At 47.3% G+C, this 15,194-nt stretch overlaps 2 protein-coding genes across 3 annotated transcripts; one reads left to right on the top strand and one right to left on the bottom strand.

The window, feature by feature from the left end:
- Nucleotides 1-8,624, bottom strand: b4galt1l (DP-Gal:betaGlcNAc beta 1,4- galactosyltransferase, polypeptide 1, like). Its single transcript, XM_037462377.2, has 6 exons — nucleotides 7,802-8,624; nucleotides 6,963-7,198; nucleotides 3,054-3,241; nucleotides 2,101-2,223; nucleotides 1,560-1,664; nucleotides 1-885 (listed from the first exon to the last, which is right to left on the bottom strand). The coding sequence occupies exons 1-6, from the start codon at nucleotides 8,151-8,153 to the stop codon at nucleotides 756-758; spliced, it is 1,134 nt and encodes a 377-aa protein (XP_037318274.1). The 5' UTR covers nucleotides 8,154-8,624; the 3' UTR covers nucleotides 1-755.
- Nucleotides 8,625-9,572: 948 nt separating this feature from the next.
- Nucleotides 9,573-14,961, top strand: rest (RE1-silencing transcription factor). Of its 2 annotated transcripts, none has more exons than XM_037462365.2 (6): nucleotides 9,573-9,749; nucleotides 10,643-10,920; nucleotides 11,038-11,565; nucleotides 11,645-11,805; nucleotides 11,888-11,971; nucleotides 12,714-14,961. In XM_037462365.2, exons 2-6 carry the CDS (start codon nucleotides 10,679-10,681, stop codon nucleotides 14,360-14,362), a joined length of 2,664 nt encoding a protein of 887 aa, XP_037318262.2. In that variant the 5' UTR covers nucleotides 9,573-9,749; nucleotides 10,643-10,678; the 3' UTR covers nucleotides 14,363-14,961. The 2 variants fall into 2 exon arrangements, with proteins under 2 accessions (XP_037318262.2, XP_037318264.2); XM_037462367.2 differs by having other exon boundaries at nucleotides 10,640-10,920.
- The last annotated feature ends 233 nt before the right edge of the window (nucleotides 14,962-15,194 follow it).

Raw genomic sequence — 15,194 nt, 5'->3', positions numbered from 1 at the left:
AATACACTTTGGTTCTTCACTTGTATTTTTATCTCCAGACATTTACAGATAGGGTTCATTAAGTCACCAGTTAGACTGCATTCATTTTAAGGCACTTTAACAATAATAGATTGTAGGCGCGCGCACACACACACACACACACACACATTCTTTGGATCAATACATGTTTGCACTCCAAGGACACTTTGAATCAGAAGATCCTTTGGCTGGAAGCTGATCAAATCAACAGATTTAGTTGAAAAGATTAAACCTGATTATTAAGTGCAACACAAACACACACAGCCAAAACAAACAAACATGGACTAAATTTAATTTGATTCAAGGAGAAGGAAACATGGGACACGAGGAGGAGGCACTAGGTTGGGGCTTGCTACGCGTTGATGGATGATGATCGTAGCCACATACATCAGCCGTTGTCATGGAGACAACACATCCAGTAAGGCCTCAGAAGAAGCACATCAGTCAGTAAAAGTGAAACATGTACTAAACTTTGGTTTGAGAAGTGAAGGACGAGGCAGAGCAGTACGTCCTCGGAGATATGAAGCTCTTCTCTGCTTCTAACGTTACAAAACAAATGGTGATTAGTGAGACGCCATCTGTAAGCCCTGCCCCTTATTACCCACAATCCCCTTCCAATAGAGGAACACCGTGACGCCCGGCAGCTCTGATTGTCTCTATCCTATAATGGTCCATGGTGAAGGTCTGATGTTTGAGTCCAGCTCGTGGGACCAGTCAACTGACCCTGCTGCTGGTCGTCATGGTTTCCCCACGTCCACTGTGATCTTTGTGAAGAGGTCCAAGCGCTCCGTCTTCACCACGTTGTAGGAGAGAGAGTTGATGCCGTCTTTGAGCATCGTGTCTCTGGTGTGAGCGATCCGGTCGAACCTGAGACACAGGTCACATCATCTTCATCATCACACATCAATCACATGTCTCCTCACAGCCCATCTGATGTGTGATATCAGTGTAAAGGTTAGAAGAAATAAATCAGGGTGGCACAAACGATTCCATCCCTAGAAAACATGGAGCGACTAGAGGCAGACGGCTGTGATCATCTTATTGGATCCAGGAGGCTCGACATGTGAAACGCATTACAGTCAATGGTTAATGTGTGAGAAGAAACTTCCTGTTGCCTGTGGCGCTCTTACTATAATTCTAAAATGTCAATCTGATTCAATCTCTAGGAGTTGGTTAAAGTAAAGCGCCAGGAAAGCACCAATTCCCTGTTGGGTTCAGGTCCTTCCTCACCAGGTCCCATCTGCATACTGAACTTCATGCAGCTGGCTGAAACCCAACATTGGGGCACTAGGGAGCTCATTTTTAATTCTGCAACTCAATTTAACCAAGACGTCTTCCCTGCCTTGGTCTCATTATATAAAAGGTCTCTGGTTAACAATGTCTTAAGAGCCAATTTGAAGTTCTCCAGGATGAATTTGTTAAAGCACCTGATTAATCAATGAGATGATCAATCGATCAACCACTGACACACACACACAGACCCAATCAGTGACCTGATCGATCAGTCATTAGATATCGCTGATCAATAACCTGGTCTCTACCTCTGAGGGTTGGGTTCGTTCTGCTTGTCTCTGTCGTGGCGGATCATCCTGCACTTCCCCACCTCGCCACTGGGCCTGGAGATGGACATTCCTCTGGAGGACAACCTGCAGATAACGAGTCAAAGGTCACAACAGGACAGCGGTCTTTCATATATATATATATATATATATATATATATATATATATATATATATATATATATATATATTATATATATATATATATATATATATTATATATATATAATATATAATATATATATATATATATATATATATATATATATATATATATATATATATATATATGTAGGAGCATCTTTGGGGACAGAGCCCCCTAAAATGGTCTTCATACCGCTGTGGAACCGCTAGATGATACGAGAAGGAGAGAAGCAGTGTGTTGCCTTTGAGGCATTCTCTGATTCTCTGATTTTATTTTCACACAGAGGTATAAGAATAAGGCCGTGACGTAGCCCCGCCCATCACACGCTGTGTCCATGTGATTGACAGGTGAGTGTGTGAGTGTGTGTGTGTGTTGGACCTGTTGAAGATGTCGTCGTCCTCTCCTCCCCACCCCCAGTAGTTGTTGGGGAAGCCGTTTATCTTCAGGTATTGTTCTTTACTCATTGAAGACACACCTCCAAAGTACTGATTGTAGGGCAACCTGAAGGACATGGGGACACATTTGGTGACGTCATGGTTAAGTCTCCAGGAAATAATGTAATGTCTCACGAAGTAATGAAAACAACTGTGTGTGTGTGTGTGGAGGGGAAACAGGAAGAGGCTGATGGTATTGTTTCAGAGTGAATCTCTTCCTCTGTGGTGTCTGTCAGCACTTCCTGACGAGACACACAATGTGGCCCCCTAACCCCAGCCTGAGGGCCCCCTTCAACGCCACAGACCCTCACCCCAAAAGCAAATTCTGATTTCCGAAAAGTCCGTGGAAATAACCAACATTTCCGCTTTGTACTTGTTGTGGAAATGACAAACGCCAAAATGTTCGTGACCTCATCAACTCGGCGAATTCGACCGACTCGTCCAGGAAGTGCCGACACGAACTCACCCAGATCAGGGTCCAGTTATCTCGGATTGGGCCCCGGACCTCAAACAAAGAGCCACACACACGTCTTTAATCTTACTTCATATTTAGCAGCAGTGAGCCGTTAAACACACTGATCCCAGGTCAGAGCGACGTTTCTCCAGGACCCGTCTCAATAAAGCGCTCGGTACGAGGACGCCTGAACACCTCGGGGTTCCGCCTGTGATCACGGACGCCGTCATTGGTCGCCGCATTAGAAATATTTCAACTTTCGCATTCAACACTGCGGCGCCTGATCACATGTTCTCGTGGTCCATGAAGCGAGGCGTCATGTGATCCTGTGGCATTAGACCCTTGGGTTGGGAACGAGCTTCGTCTCAGTATCTGATCTGGATGAGGAGGAGTCGACAGAAGAAGGGGAAGAGGAGGCGTGTCCTTGTGACCAGAGGGCTCACCTGAAGCCGAACTTGTCCATGGAGACGGACAGGTGTCGCGGCTGACTGAAGCACTTGTAGATGTTGCGGTCGTCCATGGGGATCAGGTCCACGTCGCTGAAGACGAAGCAGTCGTAGTCGTAGTCCTTCAGGGCCTCCGTGTAGCCCACATTGAGCAGCTTGGCCCGGTTAAAGACCTCCTCTCCGTCCTGGTCAACAGCAGATGGATTAGAACCCCACAGACGGCCGACACTGTTGCACTGTGGGTAATCCAACCAGTAGCTCCGCTATTGTGCTGCGGGCCGCAGTAAACATCCCACGGGTTGCTAGGCAACCAAGACCTGTAATGAGCGCTCAGGTGTGAAGCCTTGTTGACTACCTTCTGACTCCAGGTGAGTGAATCACAGCTTCTATTCCGAAAAAGGCTTAATCATAATGATGCAAATACGTTTTTGATCAATTTATTCATATCTATATAAAAATAACTAACAATCCTTTATGCTCATAATTCTATACCATTATTGTTCTATTTAACGCGGTGTGTATGTCTGTGTGGCCCAGTCACTACACTTAGTACAACCAATTCATTCCAGCTCTACATAAATATACCCGTCTTGTATTTGTGGAATCAAAGTCTTCCTTTTGGTGTCAGTGCCGATGAAGGCGAGCAGAGCGGCTCACGGGTCTCTAACGTTGAAGGTCGTAACTTCCCTGTAAACTATAATGAAGGGTCATAGAGAAAGCATTACTTTATTATTATGTCCACATTGGCACTGCGTGGACACACATGTGGAGCATCAGTGACGGGGGACCAGATGTCCTCCAGCATGGAGCAAAAGTTCAGGCCATTACAGCTTCCATTGATTTTTCACAAGGACTTAAAGCAAAGAGCGTTTTGAACTTCTCTACTTAATAAATGGAAAGCAAAGTTATATTTGACTCCTCCCCTTTTCTTTGCTGATCCGAACTGCAAGGTTTGTGATGCGTTGCACCTTTAATATAAAACACCTGTACCTGAGGTACCCTTAAGGTACATCAGGATTCTAAAACTGCTGGAACATGACAAAGTACAACAAGAATAAATCAACGGGAGCTTTTCTGCGTTCTGCTGGAAACAGAGAAATCAGAAGGTAGAAAAAAGGAAAGCCTGTATTACCAGAGCAGATTGGTCTGCCAACACCAGCTGCTATTGGTCGAAAACCAAGCAGGGGCGGGTCTTGACAGCTCCAGCAACCACAACCATTGGTCAGAAGCGCCTAACATGCAGAAGGAGGGTGAGGGAGCGGGAGGCGGTGAGAGCGATGGAGAGGAAAGTAGAAGAGGAAGAGGAGCAGGGACACAGCGACAGAAGAGAAGAACAACTGTGAGTCACAAACAGAGAAGAAGTGGGCTGATGTTTGTTTGATCAGCGCTTAGAACATACAGGACATCATCTGTTAAGGGACGATCACACCAGAAGCAAAGAGGATTCACGCTCCCCATGGACCTGCAGTTCTGATCGGTTCTTCTTATGGAGCCGAGTGTCGGAGTGTTTGGGCTCATGACATCATCCGTCGCCTCCAGGAAGTGCTGCTGGAGGCTGCCCACAGCGCTCGGATGACCCAACCAGTGGAACCATCTCAGCACTGATTGGCTTTCGCTAGACTTTTTGCCAAAGTTGAAATATTTCAACAGGCGACAATGGGGCAGATGGTTGATACCAGTAGAATCTTTACTCACTTTGGGTGTGACGCAGCTTTAGAAACCACTGAGCTACATGCAGTCAAACAAAGTCCACATGCAACAGCTCAGCTACTCAATCTCACAAGTGGGTTAGTGTGATCCAGCAGGTTTGGAACCAGCACAACCAAAGCTACTTTTAATATGTTTTCGCTCAGCACCGTTAGCCTCCTAATAAGATGAGCTCTACACCATTAGCAACGAGATGGCCATTGGTTCTCTCACTTACTCTTATTTGAAATACGTCAATTACTTTTGAGCATTTTGTCATTTGTATTTGGCCAACGGAATTAATGAAAATGCTTTAGAGTGGAGTATTTTTGTATTTAATTGCTTTCTACATGAATCAAAAAACTTCAGTCTTCAAGTTTGTCAATGGAAATATTTGACATCAACAACATTTTACAGAAGGACCATTGATTGTTGAAATCGATAAAAATCGATTATTAAAAGTGCTGTGTCGTGCGATTATTACGAGTTGCGGAGACGCGCGCGGAGCAAATCTAGAAAAACAAGAGCCGACGAAGAGGAAACAGCAGCCAGCGGTTGTTGTGAGTCAAAGAGAGAAAGACGTCGTCCAAGGTGTGCGAGCATTTCACAGTGAATAAAGTAAAAAAATCAACGTAATGTAACACGAGAGCTTCACGTGGTCCCATTTTGACGTGAGGGACGTAAGGAGCCTCCAGCAGCTCTTCTGCTGTTTACTCGTCATCCAGATGATCAAGCTAGCGTTAGCTCGCTAATAACAGCAGTGACGTAGTTAGCAAGACTAAAGACACGGTTTTATTTACTCGCCCTTTTGGACCATTCGTTTTTCAATTTGTTGTCTTGTGCTTAATTTGAGCCTCGTCCCATATTGTTTATTGTTGACAATTATATTTCTATATGTTGTATTTTTTAATGCCGTCATATACGGTAGTCTAGTGCACATCAACTGTGGGTTATACAGTAGTCTAGTGCACATCAACTGTGGGTTATACAGTAGTCTAGTCCACATCAACTGTGGGTTGTACAGTAGTCTAGTGCACATCTGCTGTGGGTTGTACAGTAGTCTAGTGCACATCTACTGTGGGTTATACGGTAGTCTAGTGCACATCTACTGTGGGTTGTACAGTAGTCTAGTGCACATCTACTGTGGGTTATACGGTAGTCTAGTGCACATCAACTGTGGGTTGTACAGTAGTCTAGTGCACATCTACTGTGGGTTGTACAGTAGTCTAGTGCACATCAACTGTGGGTTATACAGTAGTCTAGTGCACATCTACTGTGGGTTATACGGTAGTCTAGTGCACATCTACTGTGGGTTGTACAGTAGTCTAGTGCACATCAACTGTGGGTTATACGGTAGTCTAGTGCACATCTACTGTGGGTTGTACAGTAGTCTAGTGCACATCAACTGTGGGTTATACGGTAGTCGAGTGCAGATCTACTGTGGGTTGTACAGTAGTCTAGTGCACATCAACTGTGGGTTATACGGTAGTCTAGTGCACATCTACTGTGGGTTGTACAGTAGTCTAGTGCACATCAACTGTGGGTTATACGGTAGTCGAGTGCACATCAACTGTGGGTTATACGGTAGTCTAGTGCACATCTACTGTGGGTTGTACAGTAGTCTAGTGCACATCTACTGTGGGTTGTACAGTAGTCTAGTGCACATCAACTGTGGGTTGTACAGTAGTCTAGTGCACATCTACTGTTGTACAGTAGTTGATGTTATGCCTGTAAAGGGAGTCACACAGTGATCCATTCAACTAAGAAGCCTCAAGCATTAATGCTATTTTAAATTCATCTCATATCACTTGGTTATTGTTTAGCTGTATTTACATTTATTAACTTCTACTACAATGATGGTAATAATTTAATGATTAAGCTTCAATTTCTGAAGTATTTTTGCAATGTGAATTTGCAGTTCTGTTTTAGAATAAAGGGTTGGAAATTAAAGCTTTTTAATATTGTTTCTATATGCGATTCTTCAAAAAAATAATCAACCGATTAATCAATTATGAAAATAATCGTTAGTTGCAGCCGTACATTATACAGCCGTAACCTCAACGCTCTGCTTCACCAAAGGCATTCAGAGGCCTCCAGAGGCCTCAGCTGCTCAGTGATGTTCTGACCTTCTCCTCTCACTAACAGCTGGCAATAGACAAAGTATTCGGAGGGCGATTCTAATCGTAACGTGGTCTGAAGCAGTGGAGACATGACGCGTACCTGGTTGATGACGTAGACTCCGTAATCCAGCTGCTGTCTCTGCAGGATGGGGTGCAGGTAGAAGAGCCAGAACTTCAGGTGCTCGTCCCGTCTCCTGAAGGGGATGATGATGGCCACCTTCGCCAGCGCTATGCAGTCTCCGGGTCGGAAGCGTCCACCCGGCTGAAGGTTGGGGTTCTGCTGCTTGATCTGATCCAGGTTCACTGGAGTGTTGAACTCTATCCGCAGAGGTCCCACTGAGGACAGACAAGAGACGCCATCACAAGACGGACTCATGTGAGGGGTTAAACCACGATGTTCGGACCGAGGACAGACATGAGACACGTCCAGACTGAAGACACGTTCAGACCGAGGACAGACACAAAAGACATTAAAGACACGCTGTGGACTGATTGTAATTGTTAACAGCAGAAATTGACAAAGACCAAGACCAGAACTGAGGAGGAGACAAAGACGTCCAGCTGTGTGACTGAAAGCTGGACCACGTGGTGAATATGACGTTATGAAGACATGTGGAGTTAAATTCAGAGGACCTGATGGGTCCAGTGAGGACCTGATGGGGCTCAGTGGGACCAGTTCTAAGACCAGAGCTGTGAGACATCAGGAGGGGTCCCAGCTGAGGAAACATGGATCAACGACTGATAATAAACATGTGCGATCATCAAGGACACGTGAGGTCACTGAGCCCCACAGACCACAAGGAACCGCATCCTGAGGTGGTCCCAGTCTGGGGCTTAACCCTCTATTATACAATCCACATCTGGGTCTACACACTGATCAGTGTACCCGTCTTACCCTCCTTATGTTCGGGTTTAGATACAGGTCCATACGGGTCTTACCCAACAGAGGCGACGTCTCGGGACATTTCTCCAGCTTCTTCTCTGGTTCTTCCGCCTTCTTCTTCACGCCCGGCGGCTCCTCAGGAGCTTCCGACTCGGCCCCCTTCTGCTCCTTTGGGACCAGCTCTGTTGGAACCTCTTCCTTGGTTTCAGAACTGAAGTCTAGGTCCAGGACCCGGCTCGTCTGCGTGGAGGCATTATGGGACTGCTGGTTCTGGACAAATGCGAACCGTAGGTCCAGAGAGCGGACGTAGAAGAAGAATGTGACGGAGATGTGGAGGAAACACAGCAGCACCACCAGCTTACAGGTCCGGTGGAGCAGGGTGAACTTGACGGTGGAGTCGGCGGCCATCCCGGTTCCGTGAATCACCTGCCGGACGGAGACGAACACGGGGCGAACTATGAGGAAGAAGGCGGAACAGACACCGCGCGTGCGCAAACCCTTAGCTCTCTGGCTCCATTTTCACTCCACTTCGAAGGAAAGTTCCCGACTTTCGGATCCCGATGTTCGGTCCACTTGAGGTCGAAGAGTTCCCCCAAAAGACGCTGAACGATCAACGAATGTCCGGGTTAGATCCGGGTCACACCGTCGTGAGCTTCAGCTCGCAGCGTCACTGTTAAAGTGGTCGACTAACCGCGGCATTTAGCGCAGGAACTTCGTCACAAAGGCACATTTTACTCTTCAAATGCGTTCCGCAACAAGTTATAACAGATGTTCGGGTTGAGAAGAACCGGAAGAACGGCTGACCGAAACTTGTTTCAGGTCCTGCTGCCCTGAGAGGGACCACAATGTGTCACTGGAAGACTTTATCCGTTACACTTCCGCCGGCATGTTTCTAAATAAAACATATTCGGCTGACTTGACCAGAAAATGAGTTCAGCCTCATAATTATAGTTTCCATCATGTTTGATTATAATCGAATTATTATGATCAATAATACACTTATACGTACCCTCAAAACGTAATATCAGAATCCTCGAAAAAAAAAAAAAGCAAACGTAAGCATAAACTCAAATGTACAGATATAATTAAGTCTCCGGTCCGGGTGGCGGGATTGTTGGTCATTACCTGTTGGAATGTTTCCTGGGATTTTTCTGCAGTTTTTGTATCAATGTTTGCTTTTTAGTGTTTCTCTCTCATTGTCCTGTGACCTGTGACCCACTGTTACAGTTTTATTTTGAAGGCAGACCCACCATACATCCGGCGCGTTAGCAGCCGTCAAGTGGCTCGCGGAAAGGGCGTGGCTGCATCACGTGTCAGGCTGTGACGTAACGCAGCATACTTTTATGATTCATTGATTATCGTTTGTTTGATCAGACCTGACTCAGGTCAAAGACAATACATCAATTGATTGACATAAAAAGAAAGATTCAAACCTCAGTGTCACGTGACCGTTTTGTTATTGATCAGTTAGTTCAAGCTGTGAATAGTCTACAAACTTGGATGGTGTTAATGTGAAACTCTGGACCATGAAACAGGAAGCAGAGAGAACACACGATAAGATGTAAACAAGTATTTATCACATGTGAAAGTTTAGAAATCATATTAAGATTAAAACTCAGTCAATTGTCTGTCTCTCTCTTAACACACACACAAACACGCGCACACGCTTAAACTTATATAAACCTATATTAACACAGATATATGCACACATATAAATACATATATAGGTATACAGACGCATATAAACAAATACACGTAGCCTATACAAACCATACCCCCCCCCCCCCCCCCCCCCCCCCACACACACACACACACACACAGCTGTGCCTCGAACCTCCGGCTCGCCGCTGTACAACGTGCTGACGTCACTCGCTGTGCGTCAGTGTGGAGGAATGTGCGGAAACTTCTTGAGCACTTTTCTTTCTGCGCTGAACGTCAAAGGAAATCGCCCCAAAGCCTCAAACAAGTGAATGAAAGTGGATTAAAGTTGGCCCCGAAGAGTCGGTGAGTTTCCTGCCGAGCTTTGGTGCTTCACGTTCGGCTGCTTCTGCCGCGGCTCCGCGGCGCGGAGCAGCTGCAAAGTTGTTGTTAGTTTGTAGTAAAATGGAGTCGATGAAGAAGGCGCTGTCCGGGGCTGATCAGCACCAAGGCTAACACTCACCCGGCCGAACCGCCGCAAACACCAGCGTCACACTAACTTCGCCTTACACCCGGACAACGGACTTTGATACGTTAGGATAACCTCGAATGTTCAAATGTAAAAGTCGCTCTTTTCACAAGAGTTGTGCGCTTCCGGAAACTAAGTTTTCTGGAGCTGAAATGGTCGCCTTCAATCACAGCCACGTCCCCCGCGTCGTGAAGCCGCCTCTCCGCGTACGACGGACCCGCAGAGACGCAGAAGCTTCACTCCAGCCTCGTTCCAGCAGTCAGCACTTTGCTCGATAATGGAAACACGTGTTGATAAGCAAACTTAACTTTTTAATATTTTAACCGACTTTAGATTTATAAATGCATACCGTTTCACCACGTGCTCGACGGTTTCAGTTTTCTTTAACAAGTCAAACTACTTGACTCCAAAGTGACTTTTAAGTGAAGCTGTTTGTGGAACTTCTCGCTTCCCGCTGCGGCGCTGTCGACTGAGCTGGTGCTGTTTCAAAATGGCTGACACACTTCTTACTAATCCATATATAGGTAGATATTATTCACTACGTGTTATATTCCAAATAAAATTCAATGAATTACATTTTTCCCCTTAAAAAAGAAAAACATTTCAATCGAATTGTTATTGCGATTAAATAATTTGTCTTTGCCTCATTATTTTACATTTTAACAGGGGTTGTAGAGTTTTTATATCACAAATACACACCTGAATGAGCTCTGTGTCCTGCACTCAGCAGCTTCTCCTCCTGCCAAGGTGAAGAGCTTCATTCAACATGGCCGCTCAGACGGGGTTCTCGGTGGAGATGTTTCCTGCCAGCGTTCCGCTGACGGAGGACGCTCATGGCGACATGCCAAAGGACACCCTGCCGGCCCCTCAGCTGGTGATGCTGGCCAACGTGGCCGCGGTCACGGCGGCAGAGAGCGGCGACGGCAGCGCAGCGGAGGAGAAGGAGATGATGGAGCTGAAGACGGTGGGGTGCAGCTACTCGGACAGCGAGGAGGAGAACGTTGTCAGGTAAGGAGGTGGCCCTCTCCCAAGGGTCAGGTGTTGGCCCGCACCTGGTGGTCAGGAGTTAGCCCTGTCCCGTTAATCATGTCAGATGTCTGTGTGTGTGTGCGTGTGTGAGATCAGGTACAGCTACGATAACCAGAGCTACAGAGAGGTGTGTATTCTGGAGTACCCCGAGTCTCCGAGCCCAAACATCGTTGCCGTGGTTGTAGGAAACGAGGTGGAGGAGGAAGACAGGGTCAAAGCTGAAGACCTGTCTCGTCAGACTAAGCTCCGCCCCTCTACCAAAACGACGCAGCGGGTGGTGGAACATCAACGTGGACCAGTTGCCGTGACGGAGGGCAACAAGAAGAAGAAGCCCTTCCACTGTAAGCCGTGTCACTTCCAGGCTCAGAACGAGCAGGAGTTTGTGGAACACCTCGGGACTCACGTCATCAGCAAGATGATGGTGGTGAACCGGGTGGAGGGCCGGAGCAACAACAGGACCAAGGAGGCCACTGGCCCTGAGGCCCAGGAGGCGGAGAGCGGCGAGGAGGCGGCCGGCGACCTCAAAGGGCTGATCCGGTGTGAGCGCTGCGGCTACAACACCAACCGATACGACCATTACATCGCTCACCTTAAACACCACAACAAGGAGGGCGAGGACCACAGGTAACACACCAGTCAGCTGATCAGTCAGCTGATCAGGGTTTACAATGAACTGATCAGGGCTAACAATGTGTCTCTGCAGGGTGTTCAAGTGCACTCTGTGCCCGTACACCACTGTGAGCCAGTACCACTGGAGGAAACACCTGAGGAACCATTTTCCCAGCAAACTTCACACCTGCAGCCAGTGCTCTTACTTCTCCGACCGCAAGAGCAACTACATCCAGCACATCCGGACGCACACAGGTAAGAGACACGCGTCTCTGTCCGTCTCTTCCTCTCGTCCTACCTGTCAAGAGTGTAATGTCTTGATGTGTTTGTTGTACAGGTATTCGTCCATTCCAGTGTCCCTACTGCGACTACTCCAGCTCTCAGAAGACCCACCTGACCAGACACATGAGGACTCACTCTGGTCAGTCTCTGAGTCCTCTAACATCCTCCTTCAGAAACGCCTCCCCTCACATGGTGATCGGAGGGTCGGGGAGAGATTGGGAGCTCTGTTGGAAAGTGAACGCTACAAAGCCGCGTTTAATGTTCTGATGGTTTTCTTGATATCTGGCTGTAGGCGGATACTAATAGTAAAGCCCTTTGCACTGCAGTGTTCAAAAAGCTGGAACCAGCTGGTAAAAAAGGGAACAATACAGATGTTTTATTTATTACTTTCATAGACAAATATACCAGTATTGTGTTGCTTTTGTAGTATTGAATTTTGGTATTGTGTATGATGATATTTGTGGCAGGTATTGTATCAAAGTAATTATTTTGGTATCGCGACAACCCTTAACAGTCTTCTTGTCTCTCACTTTGAAATGCTGATATGCTCTCATTAAGGCAGTGGATTGACATGGTAAAGTGATTTGGAGTAGAAGTACATCTGTCTTGTGTTGTTACTTCCTGTTCTGTTACTTCGTTACTTCCTGTTGTGACTTCCTGTTTTGTTACTTCTTGTTGTTACTTCCTGTTCTGTTACTTCCTGTTCTGTTACTTCCTGTGTGTCTCTGTTTACACCAGAGTAGATCAGTCTGTTCTCCTCATATTTTATTCATAATATATTTGAGCCACATTGTGTAATCAGACCGGTGTTTCTTGGACGTACCGCTTCCTGTCTCGCATGTCTTTGGTGCACCACCTGACCCTCCGTCTCCCGTGTGCAGGTGAGCGTCCCTTCAAGTGTGAGAGCTGTAACTACCTGGCAGCCAACCAGCATGAGGTGACCCGCCACGCCCGCCAGGTGCACAACGGGCCGAAGCCTCTGTCCTGCCCCTACTGCGAGTACAAGACCGCCGACCGCAGCAACTTCAAGAAGCACGTGGAGCTCCACCTGAACCCTCGTCAGTTTCTGTGCCCGCTGTGCAAGTACGCCGCCTCCAAGAAGTGCAACCTGCAGTATCACATCAAGTCCCGGCACTCGGGCTGCGACGTGACCCTGGACGTTTCCAAGGTCAAGCTGCGCGTGAAGAAGCCCGGACCCGACGGCGCGGAGGAGAGCCACGACTCCGGAGCCAGCAAGTTCGACAGTTTATCCAGCGTGGAGGAGGACTTTGACATGGAGGAGTCGAGTCCCATCAATCTGTCAATCAAAAAGAGCACACGGATCAGCATCGCCCAACCGGCTCAGAGTGAAGCACCCGACAGGCCTCCGAAGAAATCCAGCCTCATTGCTGATAAGGAGAAACTTCAGAGAGTGAAGGAGAAGGGGGAACAAGAGAAAAGGGTCACCACAAGGCAGAAAAAGACTGAGAAGGTCCTCAAGAATCCTCTGGAGAGTGAGGCAACACCCGCAGACAAGGGCCAGAGACGAGCCAAGAAGAAGACTGTGCAGGACCAAGCGGCAGTAACCAAACTAGACCAGACGGACCGATCAAAGGCACTGAGGCCGGAGGAGGAGAAAGAGGAGGAAAAGCTGAGACCTCAGAAGGAGGGACATCAGAAGAAAGATAGCAGCAGGAAAAAAAACAAAAGCCTCAACAAGCTGAGGAAGTCCAGATCAAAGTCAGAGAATATAGCAGAACGTGTGGTGGAAGCTCCGCAGAAACCAGCGAGTCCTGAGAAGAAGAAGGCTGCAAAGAGGAAAGCAACGGAGGCTCTTGATCTCTCCAAAAGCTCCTCGTCTGAAACGCCGTCCAAGGCCAGGCGGCTGAAAGAGAAGCTGCAGGTGAAACCGGTTCCAGCAGACACTAAGGAGGCAGATGATACAGGTCCTGCCCCACAAAGGTCCAGCGAGGCCTCCCCTGCAAAGCAGAAGCCCAGGAACCCCGGCAGGAGGTCCAGGAGCCTTCAGCAAACCGTGGATCCAGTTAAAGACCACAAGACCCCAGACAGTCCAGGAGCTTCTGCTCAGACCTCCACTGGAAAAACCTCTGCAGCACTCCCAGAGAAGCCTCCCAACAACCCCCCCTGCCACTCAGGTGAGGACACGCCTCCTCCGGATGAGGACCGCCCTGCCCCCATCTTTGTTAAACCCACGTCGCCTGCTTCTCTGGTGCTGCCGGGCCAGCACCACAAGCCCAGCGACCCGGAGGAGGACGAGGGGATCCACAGCAGCCACGAGGGAGGAAGTGACATCAGCGACAGCGCCTCGGAGGGCAGCGAAGACTCCGGCCTCAACGGCGCCGGCTCGGGAAAGATGGCCAACGACCCCGAGACCCCCACCGAGGAGACCCCCCCCCCGACAGAGCTCAAGAGCCACCTGTGCATCTTCTGCGACCGCACCTTCCCCCTGGAGGCGGAGTACCGGCGCCACCTCAACCGCCACCTGGTCAACGTGTACTACATGGAGGACTCCGCCGGGGCGCCGCAGTGAGGAGCGTCGCCACGGCAACAAGGTCTGCAGTGAGATACAAACGTTCATTGTGGCGCTTTCTTCTGTGGTTGTGCCTTTCGGCTCAAAACTGGTGCCAAAACGTACGAGTTTGAGTGTTTTTTATACAGTTTTCATGGTTTGTAACATTAATCGGATGCATTTCATAACCAGCTCACAATGTGTTGTGGTTCTGATCCATCGGGGGGGCGGGCGTTTGGACTTTGTTCAGCATGTGTTTGTGTCAGGATCAAGGATTTCATGTCACAATACAAAATGCTCCATTTAACATCTCTGAAAGTTTGTCCTAATATTATTTTCGATGATAAAAAGGGGATTCGACACCTTTCGACAATCACTTGAGTGTATTTTTCCTGTTTTTAGACTTCTTATTGGTTGAGCTCACTGAGTAGGACGTCATTTATCATTTCTTAGTTATCGCTGATCATCATCTGAACTCTAACACAATTAATCACAGATTGTTTCCTGGTAATAATTCTGTGAATTTGAAGCATATGTTCTGATATTAAAGAGCTGAAATGTAAAAGTCTTAAGTTTGATACAAAGCAAATAAACATGAATTGTCATTTGTCTCAATGTGTAATCTGTGATGTGTTTTGATTGATATCACAAATACGTTGCGTTCACTCATTATTCAAGTGAAAAATCTTTCTATTTACATCATATTTCTTAACTCTAATATGATGTAAATGTTAATCAGTTGGTAGTGCGGTAATTTAATTTACAAATGTTCACTTTATATATTTTGAACTTTTTACAGTTATTTGTCAGCCATGCATGTATTATAAATGATGTATTACCGATGACTGATTAT

This window comes from Pungitius pungitius, chromosome 2, assembly GCF_949316345.1.
Source record: "Pungitius pungitius chromosome 2, fPunPun2.1, whole genome shotgun sequence".
NCBI classification, from domain to species: Eukaryota; Metazoa; Chordata; class Actinopteri; order Perciformes; family Gasterosteidae; genus Pungitius; species Pungitius pungitius.
Note: the sequence above shows the minus strand (reverse complement) of the source record. Positions and strands in the feature narration are given on the sequence as shown.

What these genes read in the sequence shown, in the direction of transcription:
- b4galt1l (XM_037462377.2), bottom strand. Translation starts at nt 8,153, where the DNA reads ATGGCCGCCGACTCCACCGTCAAGTTCACCCTGCTCCACCGGACCTGT. An exon ending in ATGGACAAGTTCGGCTTCAG is followed by an intron (nt 2,224 to 3,053) that starts GTGAGCCCTCTG and finishes CATGTCCTTCAG; the next exon opens with GTTGCCCTACAATCAGTACT. An exon ending in GACGACGACATCTTCAACAG is followed by an intron (nt 1,665 to 2,100) that starts GTCCAACACACA and finishes CGTTATCTGCAG; the next exon opens with GTTGTCCTCCAGAGGAATGT.
- rest (XM_037462365.2), top strand. Translation starts at nt 10,679, where the DNA reads ATGGCCGCTCAGACGGGGTTCTCGGTGGAGATGTTTCCTGCCAGCGTT. An exon ending in GCACATCCGGACGCACACAG is followed by an intron (nt 11,806 to 11,887) that starts GTAAGAGACACG and finishes TTTGTTGTACAG; the next exon opens with GTATTCGTCCATTCCAGTGT. An exon ending in ACACATGAGGACTCACTCTG is followed by an intron (nt 11,972 to 12,713) that starts GTCAGTCTCTGA and finishes TCCCGTGTGCAG; the next exon opens with GTGAGCGTCCCTTCAAGTGT.